The sequence below is a fragment of the Chelonia mydas genome, chromosome 3, assembly GCF_015237465.2.
Source record: "Chelonia mydas isolate rCheMyd1 chromosome 3, rCheMyd1.pri.v2, whole genome shotgun sequence".
In the NCBI taxonomy this organism is placed as follows: domain Eukaryota; kingdom Metazoa; phylum Chordata; order Testudines; family Cheloniidae; genus Chelonia; species Chelonia mydas.
The window spans coordinates 130,225,790-130,244,850 of record NC_057851.1 but is presented as its reverse complement, the minus strand read 5'-3'; the positions used below and the strand labels follow the sequence as shown (position 1 = coordinate 130,244,850).

At 45.4% G+C, this 19,061-nt stretch overlaps 1 protein-coding gene across 4 annotated transcripts in view; it reads right to left on the bottom strand.

Moving 5' to 3' along the window:
- Window positions 1-14,079, bottom strand: part of TBCE (tubulin folding cofactor E) — a 50,105-nt gene extending 36,026 nt beyond the window's left edge. For 2 of the 4 annotated variants that reach the window (XR_005224804.2, XR_005224805.2), the window contains exons 1-3: window positions 13,973-14,076; window positions 12,518-12,655; window positions 10,516-10,600 (exon numbers count right to left, since the gene is read on the bottom strand). Coding sequence is in view for 2 of the 4 variants with exons in the window: in XM_027831027.3 (XP_027686828.1) it covers window positions 10,516-10,600; window positions 12,518-12,617 (185 nt within the window). In the remaining 2 variants the exon portion in view is untranslated. Of the gene's footprint in view, window positions 1-10,515; window positions 10,601-12,517; window positions 12,656-13,972 lie in introns of all 4 variants that reach the window. The other 2 variants (XM_027831027.3, XM_043544330.1) reach the window with 2 other exon arrangements.
- Between the last annotated feature and the right edge of the window lie 4,982 nt (window positions 14,080-19,061).

Sequence of the window (19,061 nt, the reverse complement as noted above, 5' to 3'; positions counted from 1 at the left end):
TCTTCCTCTCGAGGAAATTTCAGAACTTGGGCTTGGAGCAACTCCTCATGTCAGCTCCAAAGGCCTCCGTGGGACTATCTATGGAGGTCCCCAGTGTCAAAGCGGTTCCCCCTGGCCTGCTCCAGAAAGTGCTGCTTGAGGCACAAGTCACTCATCACTTTTGTTCTCTTCTTGAATGACTTGCAGATGGAGCACCTTTCCTTAATGTCTCCCTGTCCCACGCACAATAAGCACCGAGTGCAGGGTTCACTATTTGGTACAGCCACCCCACACAACGGTCTGTGTTTAAAACCTGGTGAGAGCATCCCACCAGTCTAAAAGATGCTGCTGACTGCTACTTACTAGCAAAAACTTAAAGGTACTATTAAACTAGCTATATACAACTCCTCCAGAAACAATGGATAGAAAGAAGCATGATGTAAACACCACACAGAACACTCCGACTCAAGCCGTGGGTGGTGAGAATGAACCGAGGGAGGTTGGTATGGTGCTGTCCTTAAATAGCCTGGAGAGGGGCAATGGAGCCAGAGACATGAGTGCTGTCCCTACAGTTATCGCTAAGTAAAGTTCTCTGGCTTTGGTGCACTGGGCACACGTGCACCTGAGTGGAACACCCATCTGCAACCACTCCAAGAACTTTCTTTATAAAGAAAAACAATTGTTTCTGGCCCTCAGGGGTATGAAGAAAACTTTAAAAATATTAACCGACATTATAACAATGCAGTGTTGTCTTCCTGTCTCTACAAACAGCCTGAATGAGCAGTATGAATTGCCGTCATTGTATTGGTATGCTAACTTTAAAACCCAAAGATTATAATTAAATGTTAACATTAAATGCTGATAATTTTAGCAAAAACATCCAACTAATCTATTTATCCCACAATCCTATATCACTTCCCAGGCTTCCTTGGATGCCAAAAAGCCCTAACTCCCTGTTCTCTATCAGTTGACAAAACCTCCAGCTTCCCTCTGACAACCTTTATGTTACAGTTACATTTTCAAAACAAAAATCTGCAGTAAACTGAAATCTGAAAGAGTGGGGACAGTGAGAAATGAAATAGACTATCAAAACAGACAGACTACTGCCCGGACTAGGTTTTTCATTTTCCTATTTAATTAAATAGAACCTCAATTTTCAATTTATCTGAAATTGCTGCAGAATTGCTAGTCTGCTGCACCAGAATGCCAACAAAATTAAAGGATCTTTAAGTAGATTAGATCCACCTTGTCACTGAGTACACAGGACTTTGACTATTAAGTCTTAGAGAATATTTGTACTAACACCAAAGACAAAAATCTCTCATTTAACAGTATTCCATGAGATAGCACAAATCAAAGACAAGTCACTTTTGAAACGAATGAATCAATGTTCAAACTGCTTTATAATTTAAAACTGTATAAAGTGACTAACAAATGTGTACATTTACATCTGGTTTATCTGTATATAGCATTGTAACCTAGCCAGTTCAAACCACTGCAACTCTGATTCATTCAATCACATCAAAGTCTGAATATGGATTAATTTTATGCTTTCAAAAAAGTAATGTTCATGTAGAACCATTATATAGATAGATAGATAGATAGATAGATAGATTTGAAGGATTATATTTACCAAGGGAGAACTCCCTTTTTGAAAGCAATAAATGCCCACAAAAGAGCACCTAGATTCCTGTGTCACATTTTCTGCTACATTTTAAGTACAAATTTGATTCTCTGAACCCTGATGCTAGGAAAACCTGGAGACTCTGATAAGGTTGGATGGATGCAACTGGCTGAGGGGTGGTATATTGTGCTGTATACCATTTCCAGAGGTAGCTCAAGTTTAGTATTATGAGAGAAGAGTTAGTGAAATGCAGGACAGGAAGAAAAGTGAGCTGCACAAACATGATAATGAATGGTTTCAGAGTAGCAGCCGTGTTAGTCTGTATTCACAAAAAGAAAAGGAGTACTTGTGGCACCTTAGAGACTAACCAATTTATTTGAGCATAAGCTTTCGTGAGCTACAGCTCACTTCATCGGATGCATTCGGATGCATGAAGTGAGCTGTAGCTCACGAAAGCTTATGCTCAAATAAATTGGTTAGTCTCTAAGGTGCCACAGGTACTCCTTTTCTTATTATAATGAATGAGAGCAGTAAACAGCTAGACTCTAGAGCAGAGGTGGGCAAACTACAGCCCGCGGGCCACATCTGGCCCGCGGGACAGCCCTGCCCAGCCCTTGAGCTCCCGGCCGGGGAAGCTAGTCCCCAGCCCCTCCCCTGCTGTCCCCCCTCCCTCGCAGCCAGCACTCTGGGTGGCGGGGCTGCACGCTCATGCAGGGCAGCGCAGCAGTGTGTCTGGCTCCCGCCGGGCGATGTGGCTCCCGGACATGCTGCTCTAAGCAGCATGGTAAGGGGGCTGGGGGGCAGTCAGGGGACAGGGAGCAGAAGTTCGGGGCGGGGGGCGTTCAGGGGATGGGGTTGGATAAGTGTGGGAGTCCCGGGGGGCCTGTCAGGGGACAAGGAGCAGTAGGGTTGGATGGGTCAGGGGTTCTGAGGGGGGCAGTTAGGGGGCAGGAAGTGGGAGGGATCGGATAGAGGGCAGGGGCCAGGCTGTTTGGGGAGGCACAGCCTTCCCTACCTGGCCCTCCATACAGTTTTGCAATCCCAGTATGGCCCTCGGGCCAAAAAGTTTGCCCATCCCTGCTCTAGAGAAAATTTAAGAAACATATCTTCAGAAATAAAACTTGTCTTCCCAATACCACAAATAGATTTTTCCTGATTTGTTAGCCATTAATCATCTCCTTAGAAAAAACTGAATATCACTAACTTTGCAGATCTATTTAGCAAGAATTGTCTAATATACCAATCCTTGATAAGCATTTTCTTTGTTCTAGATATAGACAAATCCTGCTGCTCCATTACTCTGTTCTAGAATTTAGGTATGGAGCCATCTGGTTACTTTAGACTTGTTTACATATAGTAAGTCTGTGTTATATACTTTTGCTAATTTTGATAGCTGTGTATTGTTCAAACAATAAAATCTTTACTGAAATTTATGAAAATAAAATATATAAGGGACTTGTTATAGTTAAACATGCCTTTGTTATTGTGAGATTACATTGCTGTGATGTGCTCTGTAAGAGGCTATGACCTGGAACCATACAGAAGCTGAAGCTAATGCAAAATGCTATGACCCACTTATTAAAGCAGAGTAGCATTTTGAAACCACATGAGGCCAGTGCTTCAGGATCTGCACTGACTCCCAATAAGCTTCTAGGTGGAACTCCACGTGTCGGTTTTAATCTATGAAGTCTTAAATGATTTGGGTCCTGGTTACCCTCTCCCTGAGCCATACTATTATGCTTGAGATCAGCAGACACATTCAAGCTGAAGTCCTTTCAATATAAATTAAAAGGACTGCAGGCGGGGTGTTCTCTGTGAGGGGCCCACAGTTTTGAAACTTGCACCCCTTCCTCACTCTGTCCATCAGAAGCCAGATGTGTTAACCTTCTAGGCATGCTGCAAAACCCATTTTCCCCCCTTCAAGCTATATTAAGGGGCCTGATATTAGATTATGATTAGTAGACAAAACAGACCACCTCTAAAAACAAACTAAAAATGATCACAGCAACATAGTCTGAGATCAACTCACCCCCTCATCCCTGTATTTTCTTAAATATTTAGGGGTGAAGGGAAAAAATCAGACGGGGAGTAGCAAGAGAGATGGGTAGTGAAAGTTCACAGACGGAAGGAGGAAGAATTGGCAGAGAGCAACTGGAAAAAATGCTGTGGGATGCAGCATCATGTGGAGAGGGCTAGATACAGACACCTTTTTGGGGGAATGGGAAATAAACCCATAGCAGAAAGGTAGAAGATGAGGAAAATACTGGAGGAGCAGGGAAGACAGGAGGAGTGTGCAAGCCAGAGGTATATCCAGGGAACAGAAGGTGGCAATGGGTGTAGCAAAGATCCCCAGATTGTGGGGGCATGGAGAAACATTGGGGGGGCACAGCTGGGGCCCGGGCCAGCCCTCATAGGGAGCAGGGAGAAAGCACCCCCCAACTCCACTTCCGGCCCCAGTCGCCGGCCTCCTTACCCTTGTCCGTGTCCCCTGCTCCCGGCACGGATGGGGGTAAGCGAGGATGTAAGATAAAAAGTTTGAGGACCACTGGGATGTAGGGATAAGTAGTAATGGGCGTCATGCTGCTTAGTGTGGAACACAGCTAAGAGAGCCAATCTCAGGTCAGGCTACCAGGAAACAGGGCACGTACCCCAAATGGGTGGTATTTCTCATAAGATTCCACCAAGCCAGTAACAAATGTGTGCTACCAAAATACTATACTAGTATTATGAAGCTACAGACTGTCCCTTTCAGGCCCTCTAGCTCCTCATGCACCATCCAGGCAAACCAGGCTTCTGTGATAAAAGATTATTAAAACCAAAAATCACATATTAGATTCTTTCAGTTCCAAAGAACCAGGTACACATCCCTGGTGAAAATATACTTCAGATCTTAGCCAAAAACCATGCTGGTAGCAAATCCTTTGGAAACTAAAAAACTAAATGTTTATTAATATAAAAAAGGAAGTGTGTTAAGAGGTTAAAATCAATCATATGCATTACAGTTGATTTCACAGTTTGCAGATCTGCATGATAGCAGTGATGTTAAATCTGCCAGTTTGTAATAAGTCTCTCTGGTTCATCCAAAAGATTGGAGTCCAAATGACAACTTAGATGTAGAGTCTGTTAGAGTCTTTCCATGAATCTTTTGGGGCATCCCAAGTAATTACTTGGGGATCTCCATCCAATAGCTCAAACTTTCCCTGTTAAAGTTAAGCAGACTAGAAATGGCAGGATAGTGCCTGAGGTTTTTCTTTTATAGCTGAAACATGCTGCCAAGTGTCTTGAGCACAGCATGCATCTGAAGATTCCTCTTTGCTGAGCCCAAGACCCACCCTTTGAAGTTACCATTCTATTTCCTATGCATACACAGGTAATCCAGCTACACTGATCTACATGAGGCAATTGCTGGTTATTCATTACTGCAGGGATAGATAAGCTGAAGACAATATAGGTAATATTCATTAGATTCATGCAGTATATACTATTCTCCTGAGGGAATTCTGCACCAAAAAAAATTTCTGCAAAATTCAGCATATTTTTATTTGTCAATAAATAAATGTTGAGGCTCCAGCATGGTGGCAGGGAACCCAGGCCACCAGCTGAACAGAGGTGGGAGATCACCCTGCAGGTGCCCCTCCCCCACCCACAAAGGGACACAGACTTGGCAGTGAGGCAGCAACAGTGCAAGGGCTGGGCCTGCCCCAGAAACACCTTGGGGCCCAGCCCCTCCTTGCCAGGTGCACCAAGATAGCAGACAAGGAGGGTAGATCTCGCATGTATGCCCAGCCCTGGCCCCTGATACAGGTGTGGGGCAGGCAGCCTAAGGGCACCAGGACCCATGCGTAGGGGCTTAGTGGAGGGGGGGGATCAGGTTCTGTATGGGGAAATCTGGGCGTGAGCAGCTTGGTAGTGGATCTGGGTGCACAGGGACTCATTGGGGGGTTCTGGGTGCAGGGGGAATGGGACTCTGCAGTGGGGGTCCAGATAAAGGTGGTTGGAGCTCAGCTTGTCCAGGTGCAGCTGGTTGGGGCTCAGTGAGGTGGGGCTCATCAGGGTGGTCCAGGTGCAGGGGGTGGGGCTCGTCAGGGTGGGGGTTCAAGTGTGGGGGGCTCAGCAGGGGATGGTCTGGGTGCAGGTCCAGATGCAGAGGGAGGGGCTCAGCTGGTGTCTGGATGCAGGGAAAGTGGGGGTTTGGGGGCTCGGTGCAGGGTTCTGGGTACAGGGTGTGCGGATGCATAGGGGCTGGGCAGACAGTGGAGCCGCTCCCCACGCAGTAACCCCATCCCCCATGGCTGACAAGCAATGGAGGCAGGAAGTGGTGCAGGAGGGGTGCACACCTTCCTGCAGCTGGGAGAGGTTTCTGGAGGGTGGGTCTGACCTGGACCCAGCCACTCCTTGCAGGGGAAGAGGAAGTCCTGTCCTCCCCCTCCCCCAGCCCAGCCAGGACTAGCAGCTGAGCCCAGCACAGGGTAGGAGCCACCGGGCATCCCCAGATTTAACTCTCCACCAGCTGCTCCAAACGCCATGCCCACGCTGCTGGGGATGGCTTCCCTTTGCTTCCCCATCCTTTTTCTGTGGGGAAGCAAAAAAATCTGCAGGGGACAAGAATTCTGCCTGCACGGATTGGCGCAGAATTTCTCCAGGAGTACCATATACATCTTTGATCTTAAGGTTATTTAAATTACAGGATATAGACAAACAAGCATACACACAGCATCTTCCTTGATTTCTTATCAACACAAATGAACGGGCCTAGCATATTAGCCCTTTTAAGCACCTTTTGATGCCCACGCACAAGTGAATTGTCCTGATTACAATTCCTCTCAATTTGCCTTTAAGGGTCACATGCAGGTTACTTAGCTGCCAATTTTAACCTGTGCTGGTTTGCTAATGTCACAGTGTGTAAATATGGAGGCAGACAGGACTCACAGCAAAGGTAAGCAGCAGCAGGCAGAGGAATACAGCAGAAGGTCAGCTAGGAGGAAGCAGCAGAAGGCAAGCTGTGGAAGTAATATCACAGGGTAAATGGGAAAGAAGGAAGATCAGCTGGCAGACAGGTGGAGAACACAGCAGGAAGTAAATGAGCAGTTAGGATGTCAGCTGGGAGGCAGTCTGGAAACTTGCATTTGTTGGTGGGGAGGCAACTGGGAGGGAGTAACCAGTTATGTAAACAAAGACTGTCATCAACATAATAGCATGTCACGGTGAAAGGATTAATCAGCCAATGAGAACATAGCAAAAAAACCTCTACAAAATTCAAGACACACTGTTTCTCAATGTAACTACACCAAGTGCTTTAGCAATCATGTTGTGCGTATTGACATGATGATCCTGAGAAATTATGGGGCTACCAAGAGCAGGGGAAATCGTTTGGGCATCATGCATCCAAATTTTCAGTTGGAAATTACAAACCAGTCCGAATGATAAATTTAGTACTGGCAGCAGGTTTTCCCCCCAAAGTATTCACAAACGTTCCAAATACCTACACAGGATAAGAAAGTATCTTATTTATTTAAAAACCACTTCTAAAGTGGTTTTGCAAAACATACAATAGTGAATTGCAGATTACGGTAGTTACAAAAGATGCATCGAAAATACTTTCACATAATATACATCATATCCTACTTAACTAGCTAATTTCACTGTTTTTTTATAACTATAAAAGCCTAATAATTCTAACCACATCACTATCTAAAATAGCTTAATATGATGTGAAAAACTCTCACTCAAAACGCCTGATAGTTTGAAAACATGATCAATTTAAATGCTCAGCTTCCCCACCCATCCCAAAAAAATTACATATCACATAATTCAAAAGTTTCTTCAAGCAATAAATCACAGCGCTTTTGCAATCACGGTCTTTACCACCACCTCTCTTACATGTAAATCACAACACAAATTACAAATGGCTTTGGGACCGGCATGGGATCCTGCCTTGGGCTCCGAGACTGGTGTGTAGCACAATTCTTTCCTGGGTATCTGGCTGTTGAATCTTGCCCATATGCTCAGGGTTTAGCTGATCGCCATATTTGGGGTCGGGAAGGAATTTTCCTCCAGGGCAGATTGGAAGAGGCCCTGGAGGTTTTTCGCCTTCCTCTGTAGCATGGGGCACGGGTCACTTGCTGGAGGATTCTCTGCTCCTTGAAGTCTTTAAACCACGATTTGAGGACTTCAATAGCTCAGACATAGGTGAGAGGTTTTTCGCAGGAGTGGGTGGGTGAGATTCTGTGGCCTGGGTTGTGCAGGTCAGACTAGATGATCATAATGGTCCCTTCTGACCTTAGCATCTATGAATTTTTTTCTGTCCATCTACCACACCCCACTTCTGTATCATGGCATCTGTCATCCTCCTCCTTTCACCTTCCTTCCTCCTTACTGGCTCCAAATCCCCTTGCTCACTACCCTCACAACTCCACAGTTCCCATTAGCTCCACCTGCACCTCTTCCTCTCTCTGCCAGTCAGCACAAATCTAGGTCCCACATGCACATCCTCCTCATCACCTCTGACATTTGCCCCACTCCTAGCCCCCCCTTCATCCCCACATCCCACACCCATCTCCACCACAGCCTCCCTGGTGCCACCATTCCTGTCCTCACCCACATTACCCACTACCTCCTCAACCCTTTCTCTTGTGTCTGGAACTCCTACCCCACTTCTAAAGAGCACAGCCATCCACAATCTTTCATAGCTCATTCTTCCTGGCTCTCATGGACACCTGGATTCCTTCATCTCACACTGCCTCTGCAGCTACCCTCTCTTATGGAGGCTTCTTCCCTTATACTCCCGACCCCGGAACAAGCTGTCAATCAGGCTGATTACCAGGATCAATCATCCACTCTAGTATTCTCCAGAAAGATCTTCCCAAGTTAGAGAAACAATGGTTCTGAGGCAGAAAAGTGAAAGCCTCACCACCAATTTAAATACTCTGTATTCATGAGTGGGGAATATGAACCAATTATTACCAGAGAAACACTAATTAAAGCACAGTTCTGAAAAGAGGTATTAAAACAGATTTAAATAATGCACAAAATTTTAAATTTGATAGGAGAAACTGCACAGTTTTGGCTTTCTATTATATTCTCTCAAAGATTTCCTTTCCATAGAATCACAATATCTGGTATTAGAGAAATTACAGCTGCATCATCTTTGGGTATTTTTATATAATCAGTTGAGACTTTTTGGAGTATGTATGGCTTTGTCAGTTGCCTGTTCAGGCTGGACACCTTACACAGACACATACACTGCACATACTTGTATTATGTCTCTCTCCTAAGGGAGAGTGCAGCTAATTATGTCTTGGAAACAGAGGATCTCTTTACTAATTTTTTCTTCAACTGAATTCAAAGCAGTTGGGCCACTTCCATTACGAATTACATTATTTAAGAAGGATGGCAGTCCTGGGACTCTCAACTGGAATACTTCTGCTAACAGGAGTTCAGTAATGTGTAATTCTTTTTCTTCCATTAAGAACGGCCTTATCTTCATTAAGCCTAATTTTATTAGTTACTATTATTAGATATAGGGCAAAAGAGTATCCATCCCTTAGAGCTGTATAATTTTCCCGCTTTTCCTTTCCTCTTCTAAAGAATAAGCTTAGCTTTATCACCTCATTTTCTGATAATGAAACCTCTAGGGCTTCCATGCCAGATAAGTCCTGAATTTTAGAAGATACAGGCTGAAAGCTGTGATTTACATTAGCCAACAGAATCCATCCCTTCTATTTCTGCCTCTTTGCTAAGGGTGAGCAATAGCTATTTTGGAATCCCTCTGGGGAACATTAGCTTATTTTTCATTTGAGTCATTAAACAAAATAATGGGTAAACTCTTCAGCCTCTTCTTGAAGCTGTAGAACTGCTGTCCCTCATTAAGAATTCAGAACACCAGGTTTTCTGAAGGAGAGAAGCAAGTTCTTTAGAGAGCCTTGTAATGCCACTGAATTCTAGATACAACTGTAGGACTCACCTTTCATCTTGATGTTTCCCATTTGATTCCTATGGCTCTCTTGGGACACGTGACCTGGGAGTAAACTACATCCAGTTTCTTTCTCAATAAACAGAGAAATATGCTTCATCTCATGCAGTGCTGTTTCTATAGGACACCCTAAAATAGTGATTCTCAACCTTTTCTATACCATAACCCCATTCTAACAGAAGACAGTGGCAAGACTCTTCCCATCTAGTCATAAAAAAAGATGGATGATCATATCCCCCACACCAGGCCTGGCTGCAGCCTACAAGTTGAGAACAGATATCTGGGAGGTACTTGGAGAACAGCTATATATTGTGCTGGGGGTGGGGTTGGGGAGAACAAAGTGTCCCAAATATCAATATGGTCCATTAAATGCATCAGACAACAAACATCTTCCCCCTCAAACCAAAGAGAAAGAAATCGTAGTACTACTTTGTATACCCCCTTAAAGTGCATTTATGAATAATTTTAAATCTGAATTCTAGCCATATTCAAGGCAGTAAATGAAGACTAAACACCACCACAGAATTGCATAAGGAAACAGTCAGCAGAACACAATGATTTTCCCACTTTACTACAGGGCCTAAACGCCCTCTACTTCTTCCAGGACACAGAGTGACCAAAGACCACCTGTAATAGTGCCCAGAAGTCAAACCTTGTAGATGCACGAGAACCTCCAGGCCAGCAGCTCGATATTAGTCTATGGGTTAGATCCTGCAACTGGATCCACTTGGATGAGTGGAGCCAGAAGTAGGATCTAGCCTCTAGGATTTAATGTAACTTCAGTGGCCCTTAGAACAAGCCCTAAATACTGAGGGACAGAACTCTGAATATTTTGCAAATATTCACCATTTCTATTGTTCCTGGGTATGATCAGTGTTTCTCTCTCTCTTCCCCCTTTGTGTCTTGGTCAAATATGTAATCTTCTTAAGAAGATACTTACGCGCATTTAAAATACTGTATTCCTTCATGGCTGCCATTATGCTTTCCTCTTTGAGGACTGTCCCATTCTACTCCAAGCCAAAGACCTTAAAAAATAATAAATAATAATATATTGATTCAAAAAAATAGAAGTTTGGAGTTCAGACATTTTCTGCCCAGTACATTTGATTCATTATGGGTATACAACCTTTCTCTATAGTACCAATTTCCAATATAAAGCCCTACTTACAAGCCCACCTATAATTCTGGCATTCAAAAATTGATTTGGCTTAAAAGTTGCCACACTTACTTTGAAGGCAATGAAAAATGTTTCTGCAAAGTTCTTCCTCCTAGTTCTCAAAATGTAGTTATTAATATTTTTAACAAAAACTATACTTTGGATGAGATTGTTAATGTGGAACTGTTAAAGGAATTCTTCAGAAAGGCTCAAGCGTCTGGAGAGAGAGAAAACAGGAGCAGGGAAAGAGGTCCAGGGCTATGCAAAGTCCTACAGAAAGGTAGGAGAGGGACTGTTGTCTCTCCCAGGACCACAAATGGGGGTCTGTGCCAGCACAGAGAGAATCCTCAAACTTTACAAGTGCTAGGAAAATTATGCATCTATACCCTCTCTCCTGGGCTAACGAGTTACGAAATTGACCTAGGAGTTTGTTTAGCCCAGGCTGTTATTACCTCAATCAGAAAGCATCCTCAAAATTAAAGTAATGTCAAAAGTATTTTGTTTAGGAAATCACATACCCCAAAGCTCTAATAGAGTTCTAGAGACACCACACACTTTTGTTGTTTGTGTAGGACAAGAAAACTAATTTTAATCTATGAGTTTACTGCAAGATATTCACCCTAGGCCTAAATTCCCTTTAAGCTACATGGCTGGGCAGCCGCCCAGCAGGCTATCAAGTGCCGCCACTTCTGGTGCCCCTCCCCCTGCCCCCCATCTCCACAGAGCAGGGGTGGTGGGCATGACAGGGCTCAGGAGGGAGGGAGCTTGCTGGCAGCTCCTGCTGTGTTTGAACCTTCTGATCTACTTAAAAGGGCAGCGTACTTAAAGGGGCAACGCGCATCTCTCGGTCACACACACACACACACACACACACACCCCCATGTGTGTGTCTGTCTCACATACACACTGTCTTTCACACTCACCTCCCAACACATACTTGTATTATTGTTGTTACTTCTTTCAAAGTGTGTTATTTTAGTTTTTTGACTGGTCTATGCATTTCATAATTTTTATTTCTCTCTTACACTTAAATTTAATTCTTTCAGTAATGAGTTCTAAAATGCCTAACCTGTCCTGGCTGGAGTAATTATCCCTATGGTAACTTTTTTAAAACATATATATTACACCTAGGTTTTTGGTTTCTGTTGGTGGTGCACATACGCACATTACCTCAACCTGGTGCACATAAAATTCATTCTGCACATGGATGGAAAAAATTAGAGGGAACACTGCCCTAGGCCATCTCTTGTCCTCTCCCTTCAACATTCCCTGGCTACCCCACCCAATGAGTATTTTCCAAGAGAGTAATGGACCTCTCCATAGTAGGGTTCCTTTAAGTGGTATGCCCCAGATAGCATTTCTCCATGTTGGAAGCAAGAGATCTTGCAATAACGTGACATTTCATTTAGGATAAAAAGGTCAGTACACGTAAACGGGTCACTATCCTAAGAATAAGACGGTTTGCTATACGGGTGAGGCTTTTGGTCATTGGAATCAGTTTCTCCCCTTCCTAAAATACTGTCATGACTCCACCACATCATCAGTTATATTAAAAAATAATTCCATTTCATTTTAGGTATTAGGAAACCACTGGAAGTTTTAGTACTAATGGGGCTGTACTGAAGCTAACAGTATTTTGCAAAGTTACCAGAGATGCTCAGCAAAGCAGGCCAATCTGCATCAATTAGTAAACAAAACCAGACAGATAGCAAATGGCACTATGATCTGCAGCTAGTAGCTTCTCATGCAAAAGTTAACCTTTACATTTACAAAACATTAACTTTACCTGTTGTGGGAGGAACACTACCAGCATACCTCACAGTTGCATATTCTGTATCACAAAGGATTCTTCGACCAAGCACATCAGAAGGCACACTACTAGTCATTGTGAGAAATCTGCAGTCCAAGGCACTTATTTAAGGATCTGGGGAAAGGGAAACAACATTGCACTTGTGTGTATTTGTCAGCTTTTAAAGTTACAATTTCTGGTTTTGTTTCTCATTGTTCACAATTTCCTCTTAGAGACAAGAAAATAAAATTCTTCCTCCGTCAGTCTTATACCTTTCAGTCTGGCAAATACAGATTCTCCCCTGCATCTCACTCTGATTTTTCTAAAAAGAACAGGAGTACTTGTGGCACTTTAGAGACTAACAAATTGATTTGAGCATAAGCTTTCGTGAGCTGCATCCCATGAAGTGAGCTGTAGCTCACAAAAGCTTATGCTCAAATAAATTAGTTAGTCTCTAAGGTGCCACAAGTACTCCTTTTCTTTTTGCGAATACAGACTAACACGGCTGTTACTCTGAAACAATACAATGCTTACTATTGCACCATCCATTAAGAACAGAGCCAAAGCCAGGCAATTAACACAAAAGATATTTTCTTTTTCGTTTAATGGTGGATAAGATACATCAGCCCTGCAGCAGGGCTGCATACAGTAAACCTGACTAGTGTGTTCTGACAGACAATGAAACTCTCCAAAGCAGCAGTTCTCAACCTATTTACCCCGGTGGGCCACATATGCAGCTCTCTGTGTGTTATGTGGGCCGCATCCATACTATGTTTCTACTACCGGTATGGCCCGGAGCATGTCACAGCTGGGTGCTGACTGGGTTGAAAACCACTGCTCCAGATGTTTAACCAGCTCTAGTGATGGCCATGCGGGGTGACAATCTTTGTACGGGGTGAGGCGAGATCAGGCGGCTCTCCCGGCTCAGAGAGAGCTTGAGCCGGAAGCAGCTTTTCCAGTTCTCCCTAGAGACCAAATCCAAACAAGGGCGCTCCGCAAGCGAGGCCCCCGTGGGGGCTAAGTCTGCGGGGAAGAGGCCGCCCTCCCTTGGAGGGAATGTGCCCGTCAAGCCTTGGGCTGCAGCAGTGAGGCCCCGGGACACCCCCGGCAGCGGGTCCGCGGGGTGCAGCCCTGCGAGGAGGCCGGGGCTGGAACCCTGGGGCAGGGCGGCTCACATGAGACAGACCCGCTGAGGCCATCGCCCCGCGCTGCCGGGAGAAGGCCGCGGGGTCCCCGCACAAGCGGCGCCGCCAGAGCACGGCGGGGAGGGGCCGCCCCGCCAGCCGGCGCGAAGCAGCCCGCGCGGAACGGGGGAGGGGCTGACTCGGCAGAGCTGGGCGGCTCGGGACCCAGCCGCTCCCCTGGGCGGGCGGGGGCCGTTGCGTGTCCCCGGCCCGGGGGTCCCGAACCATGACCGGCTCCCGCCTCCCCGCTAGCCGCTGTGACCGGTACCTGAGTCCCACAGCAGCGCCCTGGCTCCTCGGCTGGCTGACGCTCCTCCCGGTAAGGGCCGTTCCCACCCCACACAAACCGACAGAGACCTGCCCCGCCCCGCCGCCTTCCCATTGGTTCAAAGCGCTCTATGCCCGCCTATTTCCCCCCTCCCCATTGGCCGCCCCGTCGGAAACACGAAACCGCTCCTCCTCCTTCTATAGTCACAGATTCGGCGCCGTAGAGACTCCGGGGAGTTCTTCAGTCTCTCCTCATATGGAGCTACGAGGTACCCGGACCACAAATCCCATGATGCATCGCGGCGAGCAGCCGCTGAGGAAGGTGTGCAGTTGGCTCTTTTCTGATTGGCTGTTGGTTGCGGTGCGTTTCCTGATTGGGCGAATAATTCTACCCTGCTGCTTCTCGGGGTGCAGTGAGAAGCCTGGGCCAGTGCGGGCACAGCTGCGACCCCACTAGGTTTGGTGTGCAGGTGGTGGTGTCTCCCTCGGTGTGTCAGAGGTTGGTCCCGGCAGAAACTGCGAGAGTCGGAGACCTCCTGGACTACAACGGGGACTGGGTGGAGCCCCCGCACGCTCGGACAACGCATGGGGCATTCCACCCTTCAGACCCCTAGGCACATACTCCAGGAGGTGAAGGCCGCCTTGTCACCCAATTCTCTCGCTTTCCTGCGGCGAGCCCTGCGAGAGGGCGTTACCCGCCCATCCAGCACCCCTGGCCCTCCGGGCATTTTTTCTTGGGCCCCTGTTCCGTGAGCCCCCCCAGCCGCCCCACTCCCACACTCCGCGCCAGCTGCATACCCTGCAGTCGGTCCGGTTTTGAACCATGCCCAGAAACCATCTATACACGCTCGTGCTCCATATGTTACACTTCCTCACCCTCGTGTCCCGCCCCGACACCAAATGGCGGGACTATCTTCCACCTAAAGAGGGTGAGGAGCCCCAGTGGGCCAGCCTTTATTCCACCTTGGTCCCACAGCCTGCTGGGGACATTAGTTGGTGGCTCCTTCATGGAGCCGTGAGCACGGGTGTGTACCTGGTGCGGTTTACCCCTACACCTGAGGCCTGCCCCTTTTGCGCCGTGAGGGAGAACCTGGCGCACGCCTATCTCGAATGCACCAGGTTGCAGCCCCTATTCCGGCTCCTCCAGAACCTCTTGTTGAGCTTCTGGCTGCACTTTTCCCCACACTTGTTCCTCTTTGTGCACCCTATCCGTGGCCCCACAAAGTCGCGAGACCTCCTCATCAACCTCCTCCTGGCTCTGGCCAAAGTCTCTATCTACAATACCAGGAGAAGGATGTTGGACGAGGGGGTGCTCTGCGACTGCAGGGCCTATTTCCGTTCCTCCCTAGTTTCATGCATCCGGGCAGAGTTCCACTGGGCAGCGTCCGCTGGCTCCCTCGACAGCTTTGAGGAGCAGTGGGCGCTGTCCGGGGTTCTCTGCTTGGTGTCCTCTACTGGTATCCTCATTTTGAACCTCTGACCCTCACTCCGGTCCCTGTTTTTCATTAGTTGTCCCCCGTAATCAGTTGGTCCCTGGGTCCAGTGGTCCCTCCTGCTAGGCTGGGGGAGGGGCCTTTAGCAGTGGGTGGGCTTGCGCTCACCCACTTCCCGGGTTTTCCAATAAGACCCCACTAGGTTGGCCAGCGTGGATGAAAACTGATGATTTTTTTAAATTGAATTTTTAATTAAACACCAATTTATTTGAGAAAAATAAAAATAAACCTACTTAAAATTATAAGTGAAATTATTACAATTTATGGTAAGGCCTAAATTTTCATTGATTAAAATAGTTAATAAATATATGTTGGCTGCCACTTTTTAAAGCAAGTCTAGCCCCTGAAACCAGGGGTAGTCACAGCCTAAGCACTTGGAACCAGAGTTTGCTGAAGGGCTAAATGAGCAATAGTCTTTTCTGCAAGTGCAAAAACACTTTTTTTTATTTGTTTATTTAACTAGTTCAGTTCAATGACTAGTTTATTCAAAGTTTAAAAATAAACTGGAAGTTGAGAAAGGCAGAAAAGGTTGGTTTCCTTGTCCAAAAATATGAATACAAACTAGGTTTGTAAGGATGAGATTGACTAGTTCTAAAATCTTGAACATGGTGACCAGAAACAATCAAATTAATTAATTAGCAACAGATACTTTGTCTAATTAGTTTTAGTTGTAAAACACGTTTTGATTCATTTTTTGATAAATGAGTTAGATATAAAAATGTTTTAAGAGTTTTATTTAAGGAATTAAAACATTTTAAATTGCTGGTTTTGTGCATTTTTAATTTGATTTTCCAACCAAATAGACTTGAAACAAATCACAAGTAAAAATTAATAATCATTGAGGAAATAAATCATTCACCATTTTCTAACATAAAAATGTAAACATTAAAAATTGAACAAATGTAAGTTAACTATAACATTCCTTAATTGTGTATAAATATGGTGTGTATCCTCCTGGTTAGCAAAAAGCAACACCAAAATTAGTGTAAAGACTATATTTAGTGACAAATCAACATGTGTTAATGTTTACCAACCAATGAGAATTAACCTTTCTTTCAACTAAAAAGTACAAATGTAAAACTATTAAAATCTATTTAAATCACGGTTTCTTGCTTGCTAATTTAAATGATTACTAAAATGAGTGACTGAAACCAATCCACCTAGATCTTGGTACTGGGGGGGAAATTACAAACAAATGTCTCACAAGGATGCAGCATCTCCTGTGTGTTCTTATGGATGAGATACTGGACTGGGACTGAGGACCCCTGTGTACCAGGCTCAGACACAGACTCACTGTGTGATCTTGAGCTAGTTACACGTAAAATAGTTCTGAAGTGAAAGCAGACTGTAGGTGCCCAAATTAAGATATCTTGGACCTAATTTTCAGAGAATATATTGCTCCCACTAACTTCAACTATCATTTAAAATTCAAAGCAACTTTCCAATCATAGGATCTTTTGAAAGGAACACAATGAACAGAACAGTGCATTTTATATCATTGTGACTAGTCAAGCATTCTAATAAAAATATTATTTCTCTACCTATAAAATATCTGAACCCCCTCAAATTCAGAAATTGTTTACAGTATAGTCATGATTGTCCTAATAGCATAGGGGACACAGATTTTATTTGGATAATCAAGAGGGCAAGAGCACCTCTGCAGCTCCACTGTCACAGACCCGTTCACTTACTCGTATGACAGCAGGGCTGCAGAGGGCTCCGTGCTCTGCTGCTCTTGCCCTTTCAATTATTACAGGTCCCAGGGGTGGGGAGGCTTTGGCTCTGGTGGGAAAGAGCAGAAACTCCCAGCTCTGTCCCACCAGGACCACAGCCTTCCCTGCACGTTGCACCTGCAGGGATTGGGTGTCATCAGCCCTGCGGTAGCACAGGGAGCCCTCTGCAGCTCTACTATCACAGCCCTATTCACTCAAGTGACTGTAGGGCTGCAGAGGGCTGCTCCCTGCTTTGCGGCAGGAGCCATTCAGCAGCGGGATGGCTTCCCAGAAATCAGTGCCACAACCTCATCTGGAATACTATGTGCAGTACTGCTCCACTTCAGCTCACAAAAGATATTGCAGGATTAGAGGGGATTCAGAGAATGATCAGGGAGCATGAAAAACTCTCATATGAAAGACTGAAAAAATTGGGATTGTTTATAGGTTTCAGAGTAACAGCCGTGTTAGTCTGTATTCGCAAAAAGAAAAGGAGTACTTGTGGCACCTTAGAGACTAACCAATTTATTTGAGCACAAGCTTTCGTGAGCTACAGCTCACTTCATCGGATGCATACTGTGGAAAGTGTAGAAGATCTTTTTATACACACAAAGCATGAAAAAATACCTCCCCCCACCCCACTCTCCTGCTGGTAATAGCTTATCTAAAGTGATCACTCTCCTTACAATGTGTATGATAATCAAGTTGGGCCATTTCCAGCACAAATCCAGGGTTTAACAAGAACGTCTGGGGGTTGGAGGGGGTAGGAAAAAACAAGGGGAAATAGGTTACCTTGCATAATGACTTAGCCACTCCCAGTCTCTATTCAAGCCTAAGTTAATTGTATCCAATTTGCAAATGAATTCCAATTCAGCAGTCTCTCGCTGGAGTCTGGATTTGAAGTTTTTTTGTTGTAATATCGCAACTTTCATATCTGTAATCACGTGACCAGAGAGATGGAAGTGTTCTCCGACTGGTTTATGAATGTTATAATTCTTGACATCTGATTTGTGTCCATTTATTCTTTTACGTAGAGACTGTCTAGTTTGACCAATGTACATGGCAAAGGGGCATTGCTGGCACATGATGGCATATATCACATTGGTGGATATGCAGGTGAATGAGCCTCTGATAGTGTGGCTGATGTTATTAGGCCCTGTGATGGTGTCCCCTGAATAGATATGTGGGCACAGTTGGCAACGGGCTTTGTTGCAAGGATAGGTTCCTGGGTTAGTGGTTCTGTTGTGTGGTATGTGGTTGCTGGTGAGTATTTGCTTCAGGTTGGGGGGTTGTCTGTAGGCAAGGACTGGCCTGTCTCCCAAGATTTGTGAGAGTGTTGGGTCATCCTTCAGGATAGGTTGTAGATCCTTAATAATGCGTTGGAGGGCTTTTAGTTGGGGGCTGAAGGTGATGGCTAGTGGCGTTCTGTTATTTTCTTTGTTAGGCCTGTCCTGTAGTAGGTGACTTCTGGGAACTCTTCTGGCTCTATCCGTCTGTTTCTTCACTTCCGCAGGTGGGTATTGTAGTTGTAAGAATGCTTGATAGAGATCTTGTAGGTGTTTGTCTCTGTCTGAGGGGTTGGAGCAAATGCGGTTGTATCGCAGAGCTTGGCTGTAGACAATGGATCGTGTGGTGTGGTCAGGGTGAAAGCTGGAGGCATGTAGGTAGGAATAGCGGTCAGTAGGTTTCCGGTATAGGGTGGTGTTTATGTGACCATCGTTTATTAGCGCTGTAGTGTCCAAGAAGTGGATCTCTTGTGTGGACTGGACCAGGCTGAGGTTGATGGTGGGATGGAAATTGTTGAAATCATGGTGGAATTCCTCAAGGGCTTCTTTTCCATGGGTCCAGATGATGAAGATGTCATCAGTATAGTGCAAGTAGAGTA